This window comes from Grus americana, chromosome 6 (assembly GCF_028858705.1).
Source record: "Grus americana isolate bGruAme1 chromosome 6, bGruAme1.mat, whole genome shotgun sequence".
Taxonomy (NCBI): domain Eukaryota; kingdom Metazoa; phylum Chordata; class Aves; order Gruiformes; family Gruidae; genus Grus; species Grus americana.
The window spans coordinates 18,810,123-18,829,230 of record NC_072857.1 but is presented as its reverse complement, the minus strand read 5'-3'; the positions used below and the strand labels follow the sequence as shown (position 1 = coordinate 18,829,230).

The 19,108-nt window shown below is 38.0% G+C and overlaps 1 protein-coding gene across 7 annotated transcripts in view; it reads left to right on the top strand.

Moving 5' to 3' along the window:
- RBMS1 (RNA binding motif single stranded interacting protein 1) overlaps positions 1–19,108 on the top strand; it is a 144,525-nt gene that overhangs the window by 104,212 nt on the left and 21,205 nt on the right. For all 7 annotated transcript variants that reach the window (XM_054829750.1, XM_054829751.1, XM_054829754.1 and 4 more), the window contains exons 3-5: positions 2,497–2,555; positions 5,367–5,458; positions 17,135–17,292. In XM_054829750.1, the coding sequence (XP_054685725.1) occupies positions 2,497–2,555; positions 5,367–5,458; positions 17,135–17,292 (309 nt within the window). The remainder of the gene's footprint in view (positions 1–2,496; positions 2,556–5,366; positions 5,459–17,134; positions 17,293–19,108) is intronic.

Below are 19,108 nucleotides of genomic sequence, written 5' to 3'. Positions count from 1 at the left end.
TATTCCTTTCTGTAAGCAGGCAATACATACTAGTTTGCACCATGACTTTTATGTGCTTCATAGCTCATTGGTTTCTGGTGGGTCTCCACTGCAGTTGCACCTAACAAATGAGCGGTTGAATGCAGGAGCCTGTGTGAACAGCAGTATTAGGACTGTGGAATTCAGGAGGAAGGAAGTAGATTTTCATGACAGTCATCATTTGAAGGAAGCACTTATGAGGAACTGCAAGGAGTAATTTCCCCTGATACCAGCCCACGTGGTGGGAGCAAGGAGGGGATGTATCCCTCTGCCCAGGCTGAGGTACGGTAAACTGCGTTTCTGTGCTTCATGGCATGAGTGGAGAGTCATGGCATGACTCCTCCACTTGGGAGGAGTATTCACAGGGAAAATCGTAGGAGAAATCCTGGCGATAGCTGCTATTGTTATACTGGTTCTCCAGATCGTTCCTAGACTCCCACTGCTGAAACTTTTTGGCAGTCTTCCATGGCAGCTGGTTCTTTGCAGGAGCCGTGCTATCTAGGACAGTGAATTAAATCACTAGCCGTCTTGCACATTGGAAGACAGTCGGTGAAGTGGTTGTAAAGAACAGACGTGCAGACACGTGTTTATGGGCTGGTGTGCGTCAGCATCTGTGGGCCGGCACAGTCCAGAGCCAGCCCCTGACTCCTCTCCGTGACCAAACTGGCCAAGGGTTGCAGTTACTTGGTTTGCATAGATACCCAGTGCTGTAGCTTTTCACCACCACCACTTTCTACACTCTCGAGAACTGAGACGGTAGCAGGGACAAGATCATCCTTCAGGGATTTTTTTCCTACAAAAGGTTATGAAGCTCTTTGCTTTAAGAAGCTTAGGGAAGCTGATAGGGTACGGAGAATGCCGGCATCAAATGTAATGCTGGGCACAGATGACTTGGGACACAAGAGTTTAGTGGATCTGGAAGAACGCTGTCCCTGAACGGTTTGCCCCTCTCACTTATAACATGCTTGCTCAGCACTCTTAAAAATTCTGGAGAAAGTTTCAGAAGTTTGGACTTTACAGGACATAGAGCTTTCTGAATGGAATGACACAGTTGGAAAATAAGTGGCACTAATAAGGAAGTACCTGCTCCAACTATTAGGCACAATTTGTGTTGCTTTATTACAGCTTCGAGCATGGTATATTTAGGTATACACAGATTTTCGTTGACACTTGTATGTTTTTAGGCTGTGGATGAATAGTTCTATTTTTATGTCAGTGTAGATGCTCACAATTTCAGATACAATAAGGAAGCCAATACCTAGTGGCTAGTGTCCTAGGTTTATAAATTTACTTTGTAAATAGGCTTCATCCTTGAATAACTATCACTTTGCGAGTAAACAATTATTCGAATACTTTAACTAAGTGTAACTTTATTTATTAGGCTTCTTGTCTATATTGAAAAACTTTTAAGACTGATACAGCTACTGTAGAAATTGAGTTGTCTTTTGAAATAATATCTTTTTGAAATGATACTCTGTTGAAGTTATATTTAGCAGGTGAGCTGGCAAAATTTCCTTCTTCTTCAAATTCCACTTGCTTATGCTGATAATATTTCTCATAGTTTTCAATTCATTTTGGGTACTCGTACAGTGATAAAGAACCTCTTCACGCACAGTGCTTAGGTATACCTGTTAATGTAATCAGTTACATTATATTCTCATGTGAAAACAAACTCACGTTGCATCGTTTCTCTCCTGTATACTCACAGCACTGTACCAAACGTAGCTCGCAAGCAGACGGGGGAGGTTGTGGCAAGGAGCTTGGGAAACCTGTGCTCCATTTCCGATTCTGCTGCTGATGCAGGCAAAGGGAGTTGCTTTTTTTAAATTGAAACCGTGTTTTTCTTTTTTTAAAAGAAAATTGAAACTTTCCTGAGGGATGTTTTGGGTTTAGTTGAAATAATTTACATTTCAATTTTCCATTTTAAAAATACGGAAAATTCTTTGCCACCTTTGCTGATCAGCTTTCATAAATCTGACTTGCACATGTCACCTTCCAGAACAGAGTTTTTAAGCTTTTTGTGTTTGTCAGAGTGTGTGTATGGGGGGAAGAGATAACTAAGTTTTTTACTCTTGTGGGTTTTTTTTTTGTTTTTTCCATACCATGTTAGTTTGAAAGCCTAGCACTGACAAGGCAGTTTGTCTGCTTTATCTGATATATCTACTGAGAGTGTCCAAGCTAAAACATGGTTTCTTTATATGTACCAGATTTTAAATGTATTGTATTCTTTTCTATAAAGCACTTTTTTTCTCTGGCTTGTTTGGTGATTCTGCTGTGCCACTGAGAACATAGGGAGAATAGAACAAGATCAGGCTTGAAATTGTTGATCTTTTTTGTCACTTCCATCTACGTATGAGTTTTTGTTAAATAATTACGTAGTCTATACATTATTTTGTTCAAAGTAATGGGTAATAAGATATTACAGAATTTGATATCTGTTGTATCCCATTTTCCTTACACATGTATAATATGTTTTAGGTATGGGAAAATTGTATCCACGAAGGCTATTTTGGATAAGACAACAAACAAATGCAAAGGTATGTATATTTACCTGTATATTATATTCACCTGAAAGTCCTAACCGATTCTAAAAAATATGCTAATGTTGCATTTTAAGTGCTTTTAACTTTTTTTTCATTCTCGTTCCTAAACCAGCCTTACTCTCGCCCATGGTCGGTGTATTCAATACGTTTCTTTCCAGTGGAGCTGGCAGACAGCCTGTGTCAGTGGTGCAGCCAAGGCGGAGTGAAGCTGACATGCACAGTGCTGGCTGGCAGTTCGCCTCTATTTTAAAAACAAAAATGGAGTTAAAAGCAGCTTTTCCCCTTTTGCCTGGAGAAACTAGGGAAGCTTACAGAAGACCGCTCAACTGTACTAAGCATCTGAAAAAATTATATATCGTGGAAATCAGCTCCATTGATTAGAGTAGTTTAAAGCAGCACTTAATTACGTGTTCCAATACTCTAATTGTGTTTTGTTGAATGTATTGGGAGCAAAGAAGGGGTTCGTTTTCGCCAAAATAATTGTAGCGGGAAAAAAATAACTCCTTTAGCTAATCTGTGTACATCAGTTCACTGATTTTCATCACTCATTGCAATTACAGTGAGATCATATCCCAGCAACGTGCGTGGTGGGAGAAGGTGTGGTAGCAGACACTGAAATATCAGATTTCAGACCTTCTTTTTTACAATTAAGAAGATAATTTCTAAGCAAAGTGAAGAATTAAGTCAGCTGATTTAGCAACGTTAATAAGCGTAAAGCTTGTGAATGAGCATAAAGCTGATAGGCAGGAGAGTTCATCATTAATCGAGACACAGGTGTTGTGCAGAACTTGGAAGCAGTGCAGGGGCATAGCTTCTCAGCTCCCCATCTTAAGCAATTAAAGAGGTGCTGACAGTTCAGAAGCTGAAATTTCTAGAAATTTTTTTCCTAGCTTGTATGCAGATGTCACCTGCGTATATTATGACTAGGAAAGAAGAGATGCCCTTTTCAATTATTTTAATTCATTAATACCTATGACAGCGCTTAACTGGTTTAGTCTGTCCATTCCCCCGGTTTCTGAAGACTTCAGTAGCTCTGTCAGTGATACAGAAATTTAAGTTGACTTTTCCAATACAGATTTCAAATCTCACCGGTGAAAAGCGGTAACTAACAGTGTGTTGTAACAATATACAGCAAGTTAAGGCTGCAGGGAAGCTCACTGCATGTCACTGAAATTGTAGTAGGAACATAAGTAGGCAGAATGCAGATATCTAACTGGAATTTAACCAAAAGACTGACAGCATTTCTGGCTCCTGCCAAAAAACCCCAAAAACTGTACCATGGGATTTAAACTAACTGGAGCAATGAGCAATTGAGTTTATATATCATCTGGAAGATGGCAAAGCCAGCTGGGATGGCACGCTTGGTATCAGTATGTAACTTCGTCTGTATTGCACCCTGCAGTGTGGTGGTGTTGATAACCTGGGTTGTCATGGGTATGGAAAGCTAGTTTTGGGTATGGAAAGCTAGTTTTGCCTTGGCAGCACAAAACTTTATATGAGCTAAGTCACTCTGTTTCATGTCAAGATTTAACAGTCCACAACACCACATGTTACACAGAACAATATGCTGCTTTCTTCAGCTTCTTGGCAGGTTAAATAAGCTTGCACTGATGTACAAGGCTGCTTGAGTTGTTTTTTCTGAGTTAAGGACTTCAAAGCTGGTTCAGTTACGTCTTTACACAACCATTTTGTCCTCAGTATAGACATACTGTAAGAGAATACTATTACCTTCTGAAGAATTAATTCCATTTTCTACTCCTTTACAACTTTTTTTTAATTGTTGGGTTTTTTGTTAGTTTTCTTTTAACCCAAAATAGACATTGGAGAGAGATTTCTTTAATATTTGAGGCTGTTCACTGGTGGGAAGGAAGGGAGTAGAAAAATGCCGAGTGAGGTTTGCATCTGGGGGAAGTAGCTTCCGAGCTCTGACTGCCGTTTGGTGAGACTTGAGCATCCATCCCCCAGGTTGCATTAAAAATCCCACCCTGTAAGGTCAGTGTCTGTCAATACCAAAGTGCAGATGTCCTGGGATCCATTAGCTGTACATTCTTGTTCAGAATAGGCAAAGAAGTTACTGCAAATATATGGAAATGGTTGCAATTAACTTTGAATTTACTTCAACATTTAAAGATTGCATAGAAGGTGCTTTCAGGACAATTTTTTACATTCTGGTTTCAGTAACAACAATGGGAAAAACTCACTTGATTTCACTGAAGTTGGGTCTTCGCTCACTTCTTAAATTTAACTGTCTTTTACGTATATACAAGTAACTAATTCACCAAAAATTGGGTTATGATGCAATGGATATGTCTTTTAAACTAAATTCCTCTCCCAGTTATGAGTAAATGACATGTAACTTAGAGGCTTATTGCTAACTTATTCAAACTGGACTAAGAATTTAGTTTAGAAAAATTAACAGATTATGCTTTACTCTGTGATCTCGCTCTATGAAATAAACCGGTGATGTCACATTTGTTCTTGGAAGATACATACCAGATAACACAAAGCAAACCACCATACTACCTGTTAGCAATTTGAACAAAATCCTGCTAATGAGCGTGCATGGAAAGTGGATTTGTTCCACTGGGGTAGGTCCCCACCAGTTCAAGGTCAAAGGACTTTGGTAGCTTGGTTTTTTGGGACTACGTGAAGAACTTCAGAGTTCAAATTGGCCCTCTTAATACAAGTTTCTTGTTGGTGAAGTAACCATGCTGGTAGCATATGATGAACCATGCTGGTAGCCTATGAACTGTTTGATTATAAGCTGATTGCTGTCTCGTTAATGAAATGTGTTTTATATTTCAGGTTACGGTTTTGTTGACTTTGACAGCCCGGCAGCTGCTCAGAAGGCAGTTTCTGCTTTAAAAGCTAGTGGAGTCCAAGCACAGATGGCAAAGGTGAGTTAAAATAACTGGCTAATTCTTGCAATAGGTTGTGAAGATGAACGAGCTTGTACGTTAGTAGAACATCAGCAATGTGAATTTTCAAGTTGCAGGCCCTTTACAGAGAGCACACAGGATATATTAAGGTAACAAAATGGGAGCTTTTGACTGCCGTATCCCAAAATCATCTCAACTAATGAAATAAAGAAACATAGTATGGTAAAGTCTCCAAACTGATCTGGTTGGATTTATCAATTTATTCATGATACTGTTTGTCCATTGGCTTCATCAAAAGAAAGATTAGCAATAAATTGTAAGAACTACAACATGCTTAACGATTTAAATATATGTTAATTCCTGGAACAAGTCAATAGCTGCAATAGTTTACAGCACAAAGGTATGAAAGGTTTTATACATTATACGTTCATGATAAATGTCTTGAAATTCTTAGCCAACTCTTTGACAACCTATTTCTGCATCAGGGCAAACGCAAGCATTAGTAAAAATAAAGAAATATGATCTTTTTTTTCCTCTCATTTTTACTGATCCTTGCTTCTGAATCAGGTTATTAGCCAAAAGTGATCTTCAGAGCAGTGCTCTTTCAGCATAAGATAAGTTTCTCAAATCTGTGAAATCAGGTAGATGATATATTAGTAATGATTTTGTCATGCGTTCTTGTTAGGTCAGATGGCCTGGTTCCAACAGAATGCAATAAACACCACTAAAATTTATTAAATAAAAAAAATATTACCAACATAATCTGTTCATGTAATTTATGGTACCTCTTAAAGCAAATTCTTTTGAGTTAGAAAATTATATTCTAATTAAAAAAAAATCCAGTAATTAAGTAGTAATCTTGGAGGCTTTTTTTAATAAAGTAGTCTGCTGCAGATCTAGCAAATCTTTTATAGTTATCCATTAGGTACAGATTTTTTTCAGATGAGATATTTTCCACAGCTTCTCAGCTGAGGAGAACAGTTAAGCTAACAACATAAAATGTCTTTGGATGGATTCCAGGGCAACAAAATGGAAACCATATGTTTCATACTTAATGCATGTTTCATTACAGCCATGACACAAACATACATGCTTACTGGAAAACACTTGGGTTTTGGGTTTGGCTTTTTTTCTTTTTATAAGGTTTTATGTATGCTTAATAAGACCTTTTAATTAATCTTTAGCTTTGAGATATTCACTTTAAAATATACACCAGATTTTTCAAAGCCTCTGTCTGCCATCTTATGGATATGATATCTAGGAGAGGAAAAAAGAGAAAATGAAGTAATGTAAATTCATTTTGCTAATGAATTTTGATGTCTGATTTAATTGTCTTCTTGAGTAGATGGAGAAGCTCTAATAATTCACTATAGTAATTAATGAATAGTTTCTTAAATTTTCCCATAGTATTTTTTCTGACTTATTTCCTCTGACAGTTAGTTGCAATATTGCTTATATTTCTTTGTGTTAGCACTAATGAAAAAACATGCACCATAATAACTGACAGTTTTGATTGATTTTTCTGACACTGTGTTGAGCCTGGTGACCTGTGGGAAATCTGTAACTATAAAGTTTGCATTCCAGTGAAACTTGTTCTGCTTCTTAACGTGGAAAGAGTGTTTGAATTATTAAAAAAAACAACCCAGTGAACAGTACCGCAACAAACAGTCACGAGTGACTAAGAGTTTGAGTGCTTTGATTTTTGTCTATTTTGAGCCATTGGATTTTTTTCTTTCCTGGGCAGTGCTGGTCTCCCTTTGTCTGAAAAATCCTGTCACCGCTTGGATGCTCCAAACTGGGAATTGCCAGTCACTTACACTTGTTTTGGCAAGATTAGCAAATCAGACTCTTCACATGCAAGGCACTATAAAAGTTTACTTGTGTTTGTGTATTTAATATTTTATCCTTTTGTGTGTTACCATCTGAAGTGGTCTAGTTGCAGTGAAACTGTTCATGCTTGAGCCTGAATGTCACAGGGAAAGATCTGGAGGACAGCTTCTCAGCTGTCTGGCCAATGGATTTCCTCACTGACCACTATAACTGCTTCAGTTGCAAAAAGAAATAAATACTTGTTGGGAGGATTTGTCTGTGGAAAGGCGTTGTTGGGCTGTGCCCAGGGGGTCAGCCAGCAGCACAGCTTCTCCAATATTCTCAGCCTCCTCCCAGACGCGGTGATAGTCCCTCACCTTCATTCAGGAGGTGGAGTGGAAGGAAAGGTGCTATCCCTGAAGCCATGTTCTGACTCTGGCCCCCAGAAATGCTTTTTTGCAGTGTCCTGCTGTACCTGTATGTTGGTCAATTAAAAATTACTCAATGTCAGCAAGGTCATCTACAAATCCTAGTTTGTTATATGTATTAAAACCTTTGTTGTTTGTTTTGTAGAGATAACTTCAAGTATTTGACTTTGTGAGATTTTCCTATCCATGGGGTAAGATCTTGCTGCACTCAGCGGTCTACTTCCAAGTTGATCTGACTCCAGAAAAATCTAGTCTCACCCACTATGTTTTGGCTATTGCTGAGCAGACTGGGAGGACCTGAGGCCCAAGACATGGCTTCAGGCCAAATCCTGCCAAATCTGTTCTGGGAGAGTCATTGCTGGTGGAGAAGTGGCCACCTCTCAGGACACGTCAAGATGATAGTGTCAGTGAAAGAACCCAGTGTCAGACCATCACTCCAGAAACATTGTGTCTTCAGTTATTCTGCTCTTTCTGAGATCTGAACTGGGAACAATTGACTAAGACGAAGCAGCTTGGAACGTGTTTTCCTCTGTGCTGGTTGACACTATCTTCTGGTCACTGCTGCAACTGAAATGCCTCCAACAATTCCTGTTGGTCAGACAATGCTGCTAAGAGCTTACATGAGATGATACTGCATTGCCAGGGCATGGGAGTAGCATTTGGATGGAAATTTAAAATGGAGGTAATGGGCTATTGCCCCTCTCCTGTCTTCGCACTGAGTATTGCCAGTGTTCGCTTTTGTCAGTCATCTTTTTCAGTGTATGGAAATGGCTGTGGAAAGGGATCAGGAGATGATGTGAGCTGTAGTGGTAGCCAGTTTGCCTCAGGACCTAGTACAAAACCAATAACTTACCTCTTTCTCTAGAGATAAGGTACAGAAAGAGCAGATACATGTCTTGCAAGAGTACTGTTATTTCTAAGCTAGTTAATAAGTGGCTGTCTAATTTTTATTAATTTTAATTTCTTGAAATGTCTTTAGTTTATTGTCCTTGCTTCTAGAGGAGTACTTCGATAATAAACCAGTAATTAGAAGTTCAAAAGCTCTGATTTTAGAGCTGTGCATTCTTAGGTAAGATTAGTAGTAGTGTTGAAAAGCTCTGTCCATTTTCTTTGTTAGAAAAGTTACGGTCGCTGTCAGAATGAATTTTCTGAGACATGTCTCTCTTCTTTTCCCTCCACCTCAAAGGTAAAATCACTGTCAATTAGAAAGATAACCATAGATTTCTACGCTACTCAGAGCAGATAGCAAATGTCTTTGTTTAGGAAGATAGATGCACACAGAAAATCTACTGCATATTGGCATTTTGAATGGAGATTTAAAAAATTGAATCATAGAATCATTTAGGTTGGAAAAGACCTTTAAGATCAAGTCCGACTGTAAACCTAGCACTGCCAAGTCCACCACTAAACCATGTCCCGAAGCACCACATCTACACGTCTTTTAAATACCTCCAGGATGGTGACTCGATCACTGCCCTGGGCAGCCTGTTCCAGTGCTTGACAACCCTTTCGGTGAAGAAATTTTTCCTAATATCCAATCTAAACCTCCCCTGGCACAACCTGAGGTCATTTCCTCTTGTCCTATCACTTGTTACTTGGGAAGGAGACAGACCCCCACATGGCTACGACCTCCTTTCAGGTAGTTGTAGGGAGCCTCCTTTTCTCCAGGCTAAACAACCCCAGTTCCCTCAGCCCCTCCTCATCAGACTTGTGCTCTAGAACCTTCACCAGCTTTGTTGTCATTCTTTGGACATGCTCCAGCACCTCAATGACTTTCTTGTAGTGAGAATCTGTAAGGGTTGTTTTAGAGATGGTGAGGTCTAAATGCTGTGGAGGTATGAGTCACCTAAATCCTCATTAGTTTTTGACCTTGAACTTAACATAAGGCATTTGAGTCAGTGCTTGGACAAAATTCTGTCTCATCAAGTGATATTCAGCTGAGTTCAGCTGTAGTTACTGAAGTAACTGTGTTTCACATGGTTGGAAAAGTGGCCCTTTTAAATGGAAAATTAGATTTAATTCTTATTCTTCTGGATCTAAACTAATATGTAAATATAAAATGTAAAAAACAACCCCTGAATAAGAATGATTAATAAAACCCCACAGTTCTCATCTTTCTATCTAGTGAACTTAAGCCAGGAGGAGAATTACTGTGTTTGCAACCCAGATAAAGTCAGACAGAGAATATCTATATTCTACTGGCTGCAAAGTAGAGATACACAAGCCAGCTAGAATACCAACCTGGCTGTGGCAGCTCAGAGTTCAGAGAGTGCTAAACAACTTCCTTCCTGGCATGGCAGTGACATTTGTATAGCCATGTTGTCTAGCTCATGGTAGGTTAACTGATTCCTGAGATAATATAGTGAAAGGCTTATAGCTACTAAAACCATCCTACATACGCAATTACCCTTTTTTGCAAAGAGCTTGTAATGTACTTTGGGCATCACAAGAAAGATTAACAAATGTTCCAGTGTTCTGACAATCGTATTTCGGCCCTGTCCTTAAAATCATTGTAGTGTCCTTCCTTTACAATAATTTAACCATCTGAATCCAACACAATTGCTACAAACTTAATGAGCCTGATCCTCCAGATTTTGTGTTGTTGAAGACCTTGGCTTCCTTCGTGCCTCCTCCTCTATTCTCCTTCTCTGTTCGTGAGGTTTGTAGTTCTCTCTATACGACTTTGCTGTGCTATAAGATCATCAAGACCATGTATAACTTAAGTGATATTCATTCTTTTCCAGCTTGTGTTTTCCATTTTTTTTACTACAGTAGCACAAGTTTACCTTAGTAAATGTACACCACTTAGAACTCATGAAAGTAGTCATGAATGTGGAGGATTTCTGTGGTCAATGAAACTCATTAATTTGAGCCAAAGAATGCTGTTCCATGTACTAATGTGCATTCTGGGGGGAAGACTCATTGTTTATCCATTCAAAGATTTCCCCACACTTGCATATTTTTAGGAATTTGGGCTTCAGATTTATAACTTCATAATTTTCTCTTTAAAGTCTTCACTTCCACTGAAGCATTAGGTATGCTCCTGCTTGTATTGTATTAGTTCTCACAGTAACAAATCATTAAATATTTTCAGATATTTTAGGCTTGTGCAAAAAAATTAGGGCCATTTTCAAAACTGTTTCTTACTCAAGTTGTGTCAGAAGAATGCCTGTGATAACAATGCAAAGTATGTCGTACCATGATATACTGGCTTTCCCACCATTCTTAAGATACAACCTCCATTTTCTGGAGTGGTCTGTTGGCCCTCAAAGCAACAAACCAAACCCTTTGAAACTCATTACGTGGGGGTGTTTTTTAGTTTGTGATAAATATTAGCCCATTGTCTTGAGTTCATGTTGATCCTCCAGAACCCAGAGGTGACATGAATTTGTAATCTCTATTTTTTTTACTAATGGTTACAAAGGCAGAACTGTGAAGCACTCCGCACACACTGGTAGCTTTATCTTGCTTTCCAGTACAGTTCAATGCATTTTGAATGCTGTAGCATTTTTTTATATTCTAAACTTACTTTAGGTGACTTTTTTCCAAGCATATTTGGAGAAGATGAACTGTCACGCTATATAAAGTGCACAGCAGGTATGGTATTTTTGGGAGGGAAGGGCTGCTTAGCCACTTGTCCTCCTCTCTGTAACAGAAATCAAGACTTTTCCACAGCTATTAAACATAATATATTAAAGGCAGTCTTCCTTTATGTTGCTGATGAAGAACATGGTTTTGAGTTAGCAAAAATGAGAAACAGCTAACTTTTATGACTTTTAATAATGTATGGCTTTTTGTACTTGTCTTCACTGTGGCAACCTTCTGGAGAATTAAATCAGTTTTCATTCCTGCAGAGTAAAGTAAGAAAATAAGTTTAGGTTACCATGGTAGCTAGTGCACTTAGTCTAACTAGAGAAGGTAGGCATATTGCAATTTTTTTTATTCTGCATCTGGGATTCTGAATGCCAAAGAACAGATGACAGGCAAACAGGGGCTAACTCAAGCAGATTTCTACAGCAGTTTTTAGCAACTGTCTTGTAGGAAAAGTTTTCTTTTTACCCAGTTAGTAGTATGTTCTGAAGGTGATAGCCATATTAGTATGATACTATACTAATACTAGGTAGTATTAAATCTTACTGTAATAGACTAGTTTAAGTAAATATAATCAGTTTTCCTCCTTTTATTTGTAAAAGTTCTTAAAAGCCATTATACAATAAATTGAAGGTAAGTCAAATTTTGCTTAAATGACCATCATTTCAGGAGTTGCATTTGCGTTAAATAAGACGGTTAACAACCACTTCCCTTGAGTACACAGCTTCAACCCACAAAAGTCTTATCTCAGTTGCTAAGCAGTGCTGTGGCTTGTTCAGACAAGGGTCCAGTGCCCAGTTATGAACCGTGGTGGGCTCGTTCAGCTTTCTGTCGAGAACCGTGGCATTTGTGAGCAAGATGCAGAACTCCCAGGGAGCACCTTGGTGCCCTTCTAGCAATGGGAAAGCAAGAATGCCAAGGAATAAAAAGGGAACGCATGATTGCAGTGATAGTCTGATTCCAAACGTGAACACAGTGCTTATTGTAGTTAAAAATTCCTTCTCATACAGTTCTTATTCTTCTTTGTAGTACAGATGTGCCTGTGAAAATGAATTAAAATGTTTAGCTTATTAATCATATAGACTGTTTATGCAATTCTGGAGAACAAGTGAAGATTGTGGCAGTGATTTTTCCACTGAATTGTCTTGTTAACAGTCTGTGGTCAGACAGTATTAAAACTGTGGCTAAAACAGACATATTTCAGTGAGACACAGGCCAATTGTAAATTTTAAAGTACTTTCTATACGAAGTCAGACAAGCATTTAATCCCTTCCCTATCAGCCAAAGGATCTTCCATGCTGTGAGCGGTGCCTAGTCACATGTTTCTGAATGGCTATCTGTTCGCTCTGACCTTAGACAGAGCAAGAGAAAACAGATGTCTTATCGTTTTGCCAAGTTTCTTGCTTGCAGTTTAGGAATGGTTCCACACGCACAGGGAGGTTTTTGTTAATTGCTTTCAGATGATGGTGGAGCATTTTGCATTATGTAGGACTCCTGATCACCACTTCTCTACAGAAATAAGCATTAGCAGTTGGTTATTCCTATCCCTTTTATGAGAAATACTGTATCTTATAGTCAGCTTATTAAATTAGTGCTGTAAGTGCTTTTTAGGAATAATAAGTGTAAAAGAGCACTGTTTTGCATCTTTGTATTATTATGCTTTGCTAGAGAAGTTCTGGAGACGTGGCTAAAGGTGTTTGGTGAGAAAAGACCGATAGAAACTTGCTGACGTGAATCGCTAAAAATAAGACTTCCTAGTTTCCTCGGTAATATGGATACTTACAGTAGCCCACAAATTCCCTGACATTGCCCATAATCTGGAAATATTGAGCACTTTCAGTGTCTTTCAGGACCTGCTGAAGGTTCTGTTAACTGAGGAGACCCTACATGAGATATGAAGATGCTCAAATTAAACAGTTTTCCAAAATCATGTAGAATTTTTTTTTAAAAAGCCAACTCTATGGTTCAGTAGTTTACATTTTAATGTTAGTTTGCTACCCTAAAGTAGGAAACTTTCCACTGACTTTAGTAATTCTTTTTGATCATTCCCATAAAATGGTACAGATAATTTCAAGAGGGTTAAGATTTCAAAGGTGAAAGCAGCTTACATGATTTCATGAATTTTAAGCACAGGAAAAAACCCTACCTTTGAAGGCACTTGGAACGATTACAGCGTATAGGCAAATTTGGGCCGAGTCATTATGTTTGCAGATATTTTTGCCAGTTTCACTTTTTTGCTGAATTCCAGAATAAAAATTAGAAACTTAGATATCAAAGGAATTATTTTTCTCTTTTGAAACAGAACTGTAATGACCATGTGAATTAAACTATGGTGAGGCAGGTTTCGGTAAGGAAGGAAGTCAGTCACAGAGCTTAATGTACTGAACTGCTGTTTGCCAGAGAGACAGAAGGACGGGTTAAAAAGTTTGTGTCTCTCCTAACTTCCTGAATTTTTAACTGTTTAACCATTTTCCATGCCAAAACCTTGTATAAAAGCAACCATCTGTTTGTACGGTGCCTTTTGTGTAAGACAGGATAAAGATGGATGGGGAGTGCTAGTTGTGCTTGCCATTTGGAAGTCAGCTTGGAAATCCAGCATGTCCTAAGGGGAAGGAAATGACTTGGTGCTTATGATCTCCCAAAGCGTACCCAGATAGCTGTTTTAAGGTTTAGTAGTCTGGTGGAGATGACAGAAGCTGCATGGTGACGTAAGTAATTAACAGGAGAAGAGGAGGTGTTTTGCACATAAATAGGCATATGTTTTCTGCTGCCAAACAGTGTAAAATTCCGTATACGCTCCAGAAAGAGTTCAGTCTTGCTTTAGGTCTACCCGAACAGTATTATCTTAGTATTGTAAGTGAGCTCCTTTCAGAACCAATGGCAGTCTTTTTTTTTCCTGCATAGTGAAGAAGTGGATTACATTAATCTATCCTCACCTAGCTGGACCCGATGATCCTTATGGGTCCCTTCTAACATGAAATATTCTATGATTCTGTGTCTGCCATCTTTACCAGTTCTAGCTATGGACGTATGTAGGAGTATCTTCAAACTCCCCTTTTTCCACTGTGGTCAGCATGCCCTGTCAAAGTATCAAAAGCAGAAATAACTGAATGCCTGGGAGTATTCAGGCTGTAATAGACTGACGTAGAGAAAGGGTCAGGAAAGCAGAAGTAAGTCCTTTCGAGTCACCCATTCAGCACGCACCTGACCAAAACCCAATCTAGTTACTAATACAAAATACGGATTGTTTCATGGACTGCAAGTCAAATTCTTCCATCACAGAATGCATTCTGTTCAGAGAAAGCAATTTCCTTAGAAGAATTTCCTCAGATGTACTTTTTTTCCTCCAGTTCCTAAGGGATTTGCAATGTGGGTTAGTGGTAAAGTCACTAATGCTCTTTCGAAGTTGAGCATTCCCTTCTCTAACAACGTTGCTATGTGATTTTATGGCATGAAGTTTTCTCTGCTAAGTGCATAGGTACAAGAATTGAGTTTCCCAGCGTGCGTGGAGGAAGATCTTTGTGTGTTAGTGAATCGCAGTAGGTCTTTGGGTCCCTTTTGGCAGCAAAAGCTCATGATCCTGAGTACACTGCCTGTAGAATGCAAAAGTGTGGTAACCCCCTAGGCTGGAATGGGAGCTGAGAGAAGGGGAACGTCATCTCCCCAGTTACCTGAATAAAACAGATTGCTCTGACATTCTGCAGTTGACTGAATATCTTTCTCTAATAGATGTTTCTGAATGTAAGCGTTTCTTTTTTTGCATGTAAATTACATTTTTATTAGTGAACAAAATGGGGCTTTTTTTATCTTTCCAAATTTTGTTAGGCTTTTAAATGAGAATGTTTTTATAATGTAATTCAGACTTTCTGTTATTATAGAATAAAACCATTAGCAAATTAGATGAAAATAGGCAAAGGATCTGATTTTCCAGCTTGTGTACTGTTTTGTTGTTGGGGGTATTTTTAGGGAAGTTTTAGGATATTTATGTGCATTATATTTTACAGCTTATAATAAAAAGTAAAAAAATTCAATTTTTTTTCTTTCAAATACTATTCTGAATTTCAGGAAATTATGCTATAGCTACAAATGCGATTTTGTGATCCTTGTCGCTAAAACCTCCGATAAAGCTTTTGCTAATAGTGTTCATTAAAGAAGGAGGTAAGCTTACATATCTCAAGGTACAAAACCAAATTGGCTAATACAATCTAAGCAACAAACTAATTCTGAAAATGTGAAAGATGTCTTCGTTTCACATTCCGCCTGAGGAAATTTGAACTGTATGTCAAGGATGTAACTACTGTAACATAGGTTTTCCCATCATGGTTGAACGCTGCCCAGCAATGAATATTAATGTCAGCTCTGACGTCTCAGTGAATCCATTTTCTTGTCTTCTCTTTCTGCTGATTTTTCTAATATGAAAGAGAAATCAGATGTTCTAAGATAGCTTAAATCACAAACTTCTATGCATACGGTACAGATTCAGTATTTTGGGGGGGGGGATGCATATTCCCACTAGGTAACAACACATACATGGTAGGCAAATGCCATTTGTAATGGACTGTAAAGGGACTGACTAGAGTAACACTTGGGCACTTGGAAAAGTGTGTGTTTTGTAAGGTGAGTGTGATTTCTGTCTGGCTAGGAATTACAATCATATCAGTGGCACAGTATGCAGATCAGGAGGATGTGATGGGAACATATTTCCCTTTTATAGGTCCTTCGATGCTGAAGTTTCTTAAAAATCTTTACAGAAAACTTGAAAGGCCTTTCTAAATGAGTGTGAGATTTGGGGTGAAAACACAAATAGTGGAGGTCCATAAGCACAGAATTTACTTCTCCATTTTTAAGTTTATTTTTTCTTTCAGGTTTTGGAACTAAGATATACAGGGAGCCACAATGACGACATCGAGGTTTTGCACAACTATGAGGGCCAAGTCATATAGATCTGTGTAGATGGAGAATGTATTTCATCACAGAGCATGGCCAGCAATTAGCAGTATGAAAGGGATGCAGGAGATGCTCCCTAACCACAACTGGAGAATCTGTAGACAAACACTGGAAACAATCCATTTCAACAAAAATGTTTCTTTGATTGAGATGGGATTCCATGGTACATACACAGATCACACAAAGCAGATAGCTTAAGGTCAGGGGAATGGCAAAGATGAGACTACGTTTGTCTCCTCCCTCTTGGCTCACCTCCTGGCTGCCCTCCTCTCTCATTTTGTCTGTTTCTAGAGAAGGGTTTTGGAAGACTTTTGTATTGTCTGAATGCATAATGTAAAAGTTTGATGAAAACTCAAAAACATTCATGTGTGGGAGAAGATGACGGAGTCCCACTCGCTTCTGCGTGTATGGGCCTATTCTTGTGGTAATATTTTGGCAATGTACATACTCTTAAATACATTGTCTCCTTGTCCCCCTGTATTGTTTTCAAATTGTCATTCCAATCTTTTCTCTTTTAATTTGCATCTGGCTTTTTTTTAGCTCTTTCTACCAGTCTTGTATTTCCTTGTCAGCTAATTTCTTTCCTTTATCTTGTTTTTGCTTTTTTTTTTTTCTTCTTTCAGAAAAATCTGAAACATGAAGTTGTAATACGGACTATAAACTAGTCAATTATTCACCTTTATCTCCACTTAAAAATGTCCTTGTCAGCAGTAATAGGAGGAGGGGAGCTTTTCTCAGGAATGCTGTATACAGTGACAGAAGATGGAGGTCACTAATACTAGGGAAGAGCAGCCTTTAGAAAGGGGCCTGAGAAGTAAAAATCTGTACCAGTAGCTATATGTAATTGTTGTTATATTTTATATACAAAATGTCTTTGCGGTGGCGACAGCAATAACAATTGTTTTTAATTCTCTTTCAGCAACAAGAACAAGATCCAACTAACTTATACATTTCCAATTTGCCGCTTTCAATGGATGAGCAGGAGCTTGAGAACATGCTGAAACCATTTGGGCAGGTTATCTCTACGAGGATACTGCGAGACTCGAGTGGGACAAGCCGTGGTGTTGGCTTTGCAAGGTACTTCAGTGGCATTAGCCATGCTGGCAGCTTTTTTCCTTTTTTTTTTTTTTTTTTTTTTTAATTAAAAAGGCATGAATAGGAGGAAGAGGCAGAAATTATTGAAAATGATCAAGCTTTTAAAGAAAAGGGAGATCTACATTAAGATACCAGCAGGGTTTTGTTAATTATTCCTTTGGTAAAGCAAATATGGCTGTGATGGCTAAATCTGCATCTGTTGCTTTTATTGGACAACTATCTAGAGTGAGAGTTCACTCTCCACCACTTCCTCCTCTTCTCTGTACTTCTCCTTTCTCCTCTATCCCTGAGCCAGTAAGCAAGAGTTACGCAGTGCTTCACAGAAAATTCTGTGACATTTCTGGCTTTTGAGGCTTGCTTTCTTTCTTTCTTTTTCTTCATTAGTTCCTCTGAGAAAATCAACTCATCATTGCCCTTTGAACGTCAGCCCTTTGAATTTTCTGGCTCATTAACATGTTGTCATCTGGGAAAGAAAATATTTTTATTCACTTACAGTAAATCTCACCTTAAAATATTTGACAGCTTGGTCAAATATCTCTCCCAAATCAACAAGAACAAATATTTTCCATAAATTAGTAGATACCTCCCAAGTATTCTGTCCATGTGAGTCTAGTTTTTCTCTTTGTTAATTCAGTTATTTGTTCTGGGGTCTCTTCATCAAAGCCTTTTCTGTGTCTTTCTAATATTTTTCTATCTCTAATTAAGTCCTACTTTAAAAACATAGTATGGCAATCAAAATTTGGAGGCTTTAGATTGGAGATTTCTATCATCAAAAATAGAGGCATGCTTTGAGCAAAGCATTGGGATTCTCAAAATTTGTTGTAAAATGTCTGTCAACAGTCAAGTTCCAGTAATTCAGATGTTCAGCCAATATTACAATAGCTCTGTATTTGAACAAATTGCAGAATCTAAAATTAGTGCATAGAAGAGAATTGAACAAATTATACCTCCTGATGAAGCCAGAATTTTAGGGATTGGGTATGGGTAGTTCACAGCACTGTGATTTTAATTTTTTATTAATGCCCCCTCCCAATCCGTTTGCTTGGCAAACTGTTAAGTTTCAAGAAGATACAACAAAGGAACAAAATTGGAAACAATGGGATGATATTCCTTTATTTAAGAATGCAAAACCAGCAAGTTTGCTTTCTACCAAAATTTCTTCCCGTCCCCTTTAAATAAATCAATAAGCATTTGTAATATTTTGGTGTAAATTGAATTGGGCATTTTTATTGCATTCATACACTTGTATCTTTTTTCATATAAGCATATGCATAGGTATTTGAGTGTGAACTCCATACAAGTATACACAGAATATGTGTATGTGGTTTTTGGATGACATGCAAAGAAATATATATCCAAAAGTTATATTTACTAATTTTGAAAAATACTGATACTTGCTTAAATGCAGCTTTCACTTTTTGGTACTATGAAGGGTAGAATCCAGTAGCACCCAAGCTAAAATTCAGTAGGCATTATGAATTTATTCAGTCTTTTCTCCCTAAACTTGCTTACCAACTCTACCTTGAATCAGTGGTATTTTAGGAATGCTTTTATTCTAATATAGCTGGAAGAGTTTTAGAATTGTATGTAAAAGTCCAAAAGATTTGTGTGTATCCAAAACCTCACTTATATTGAAGACATAAAACTATTCTCTTTTAAAAAGTAAGTATTTTCTCAATAGGTTCTGTATATACATTGCATGTTTTATATGTATACATAAATATGAAGTTTATTTTTATATATGTATTTTTTTAATTCACATACATATACATAATTTATAAAATAAGCTGTTGCTGTC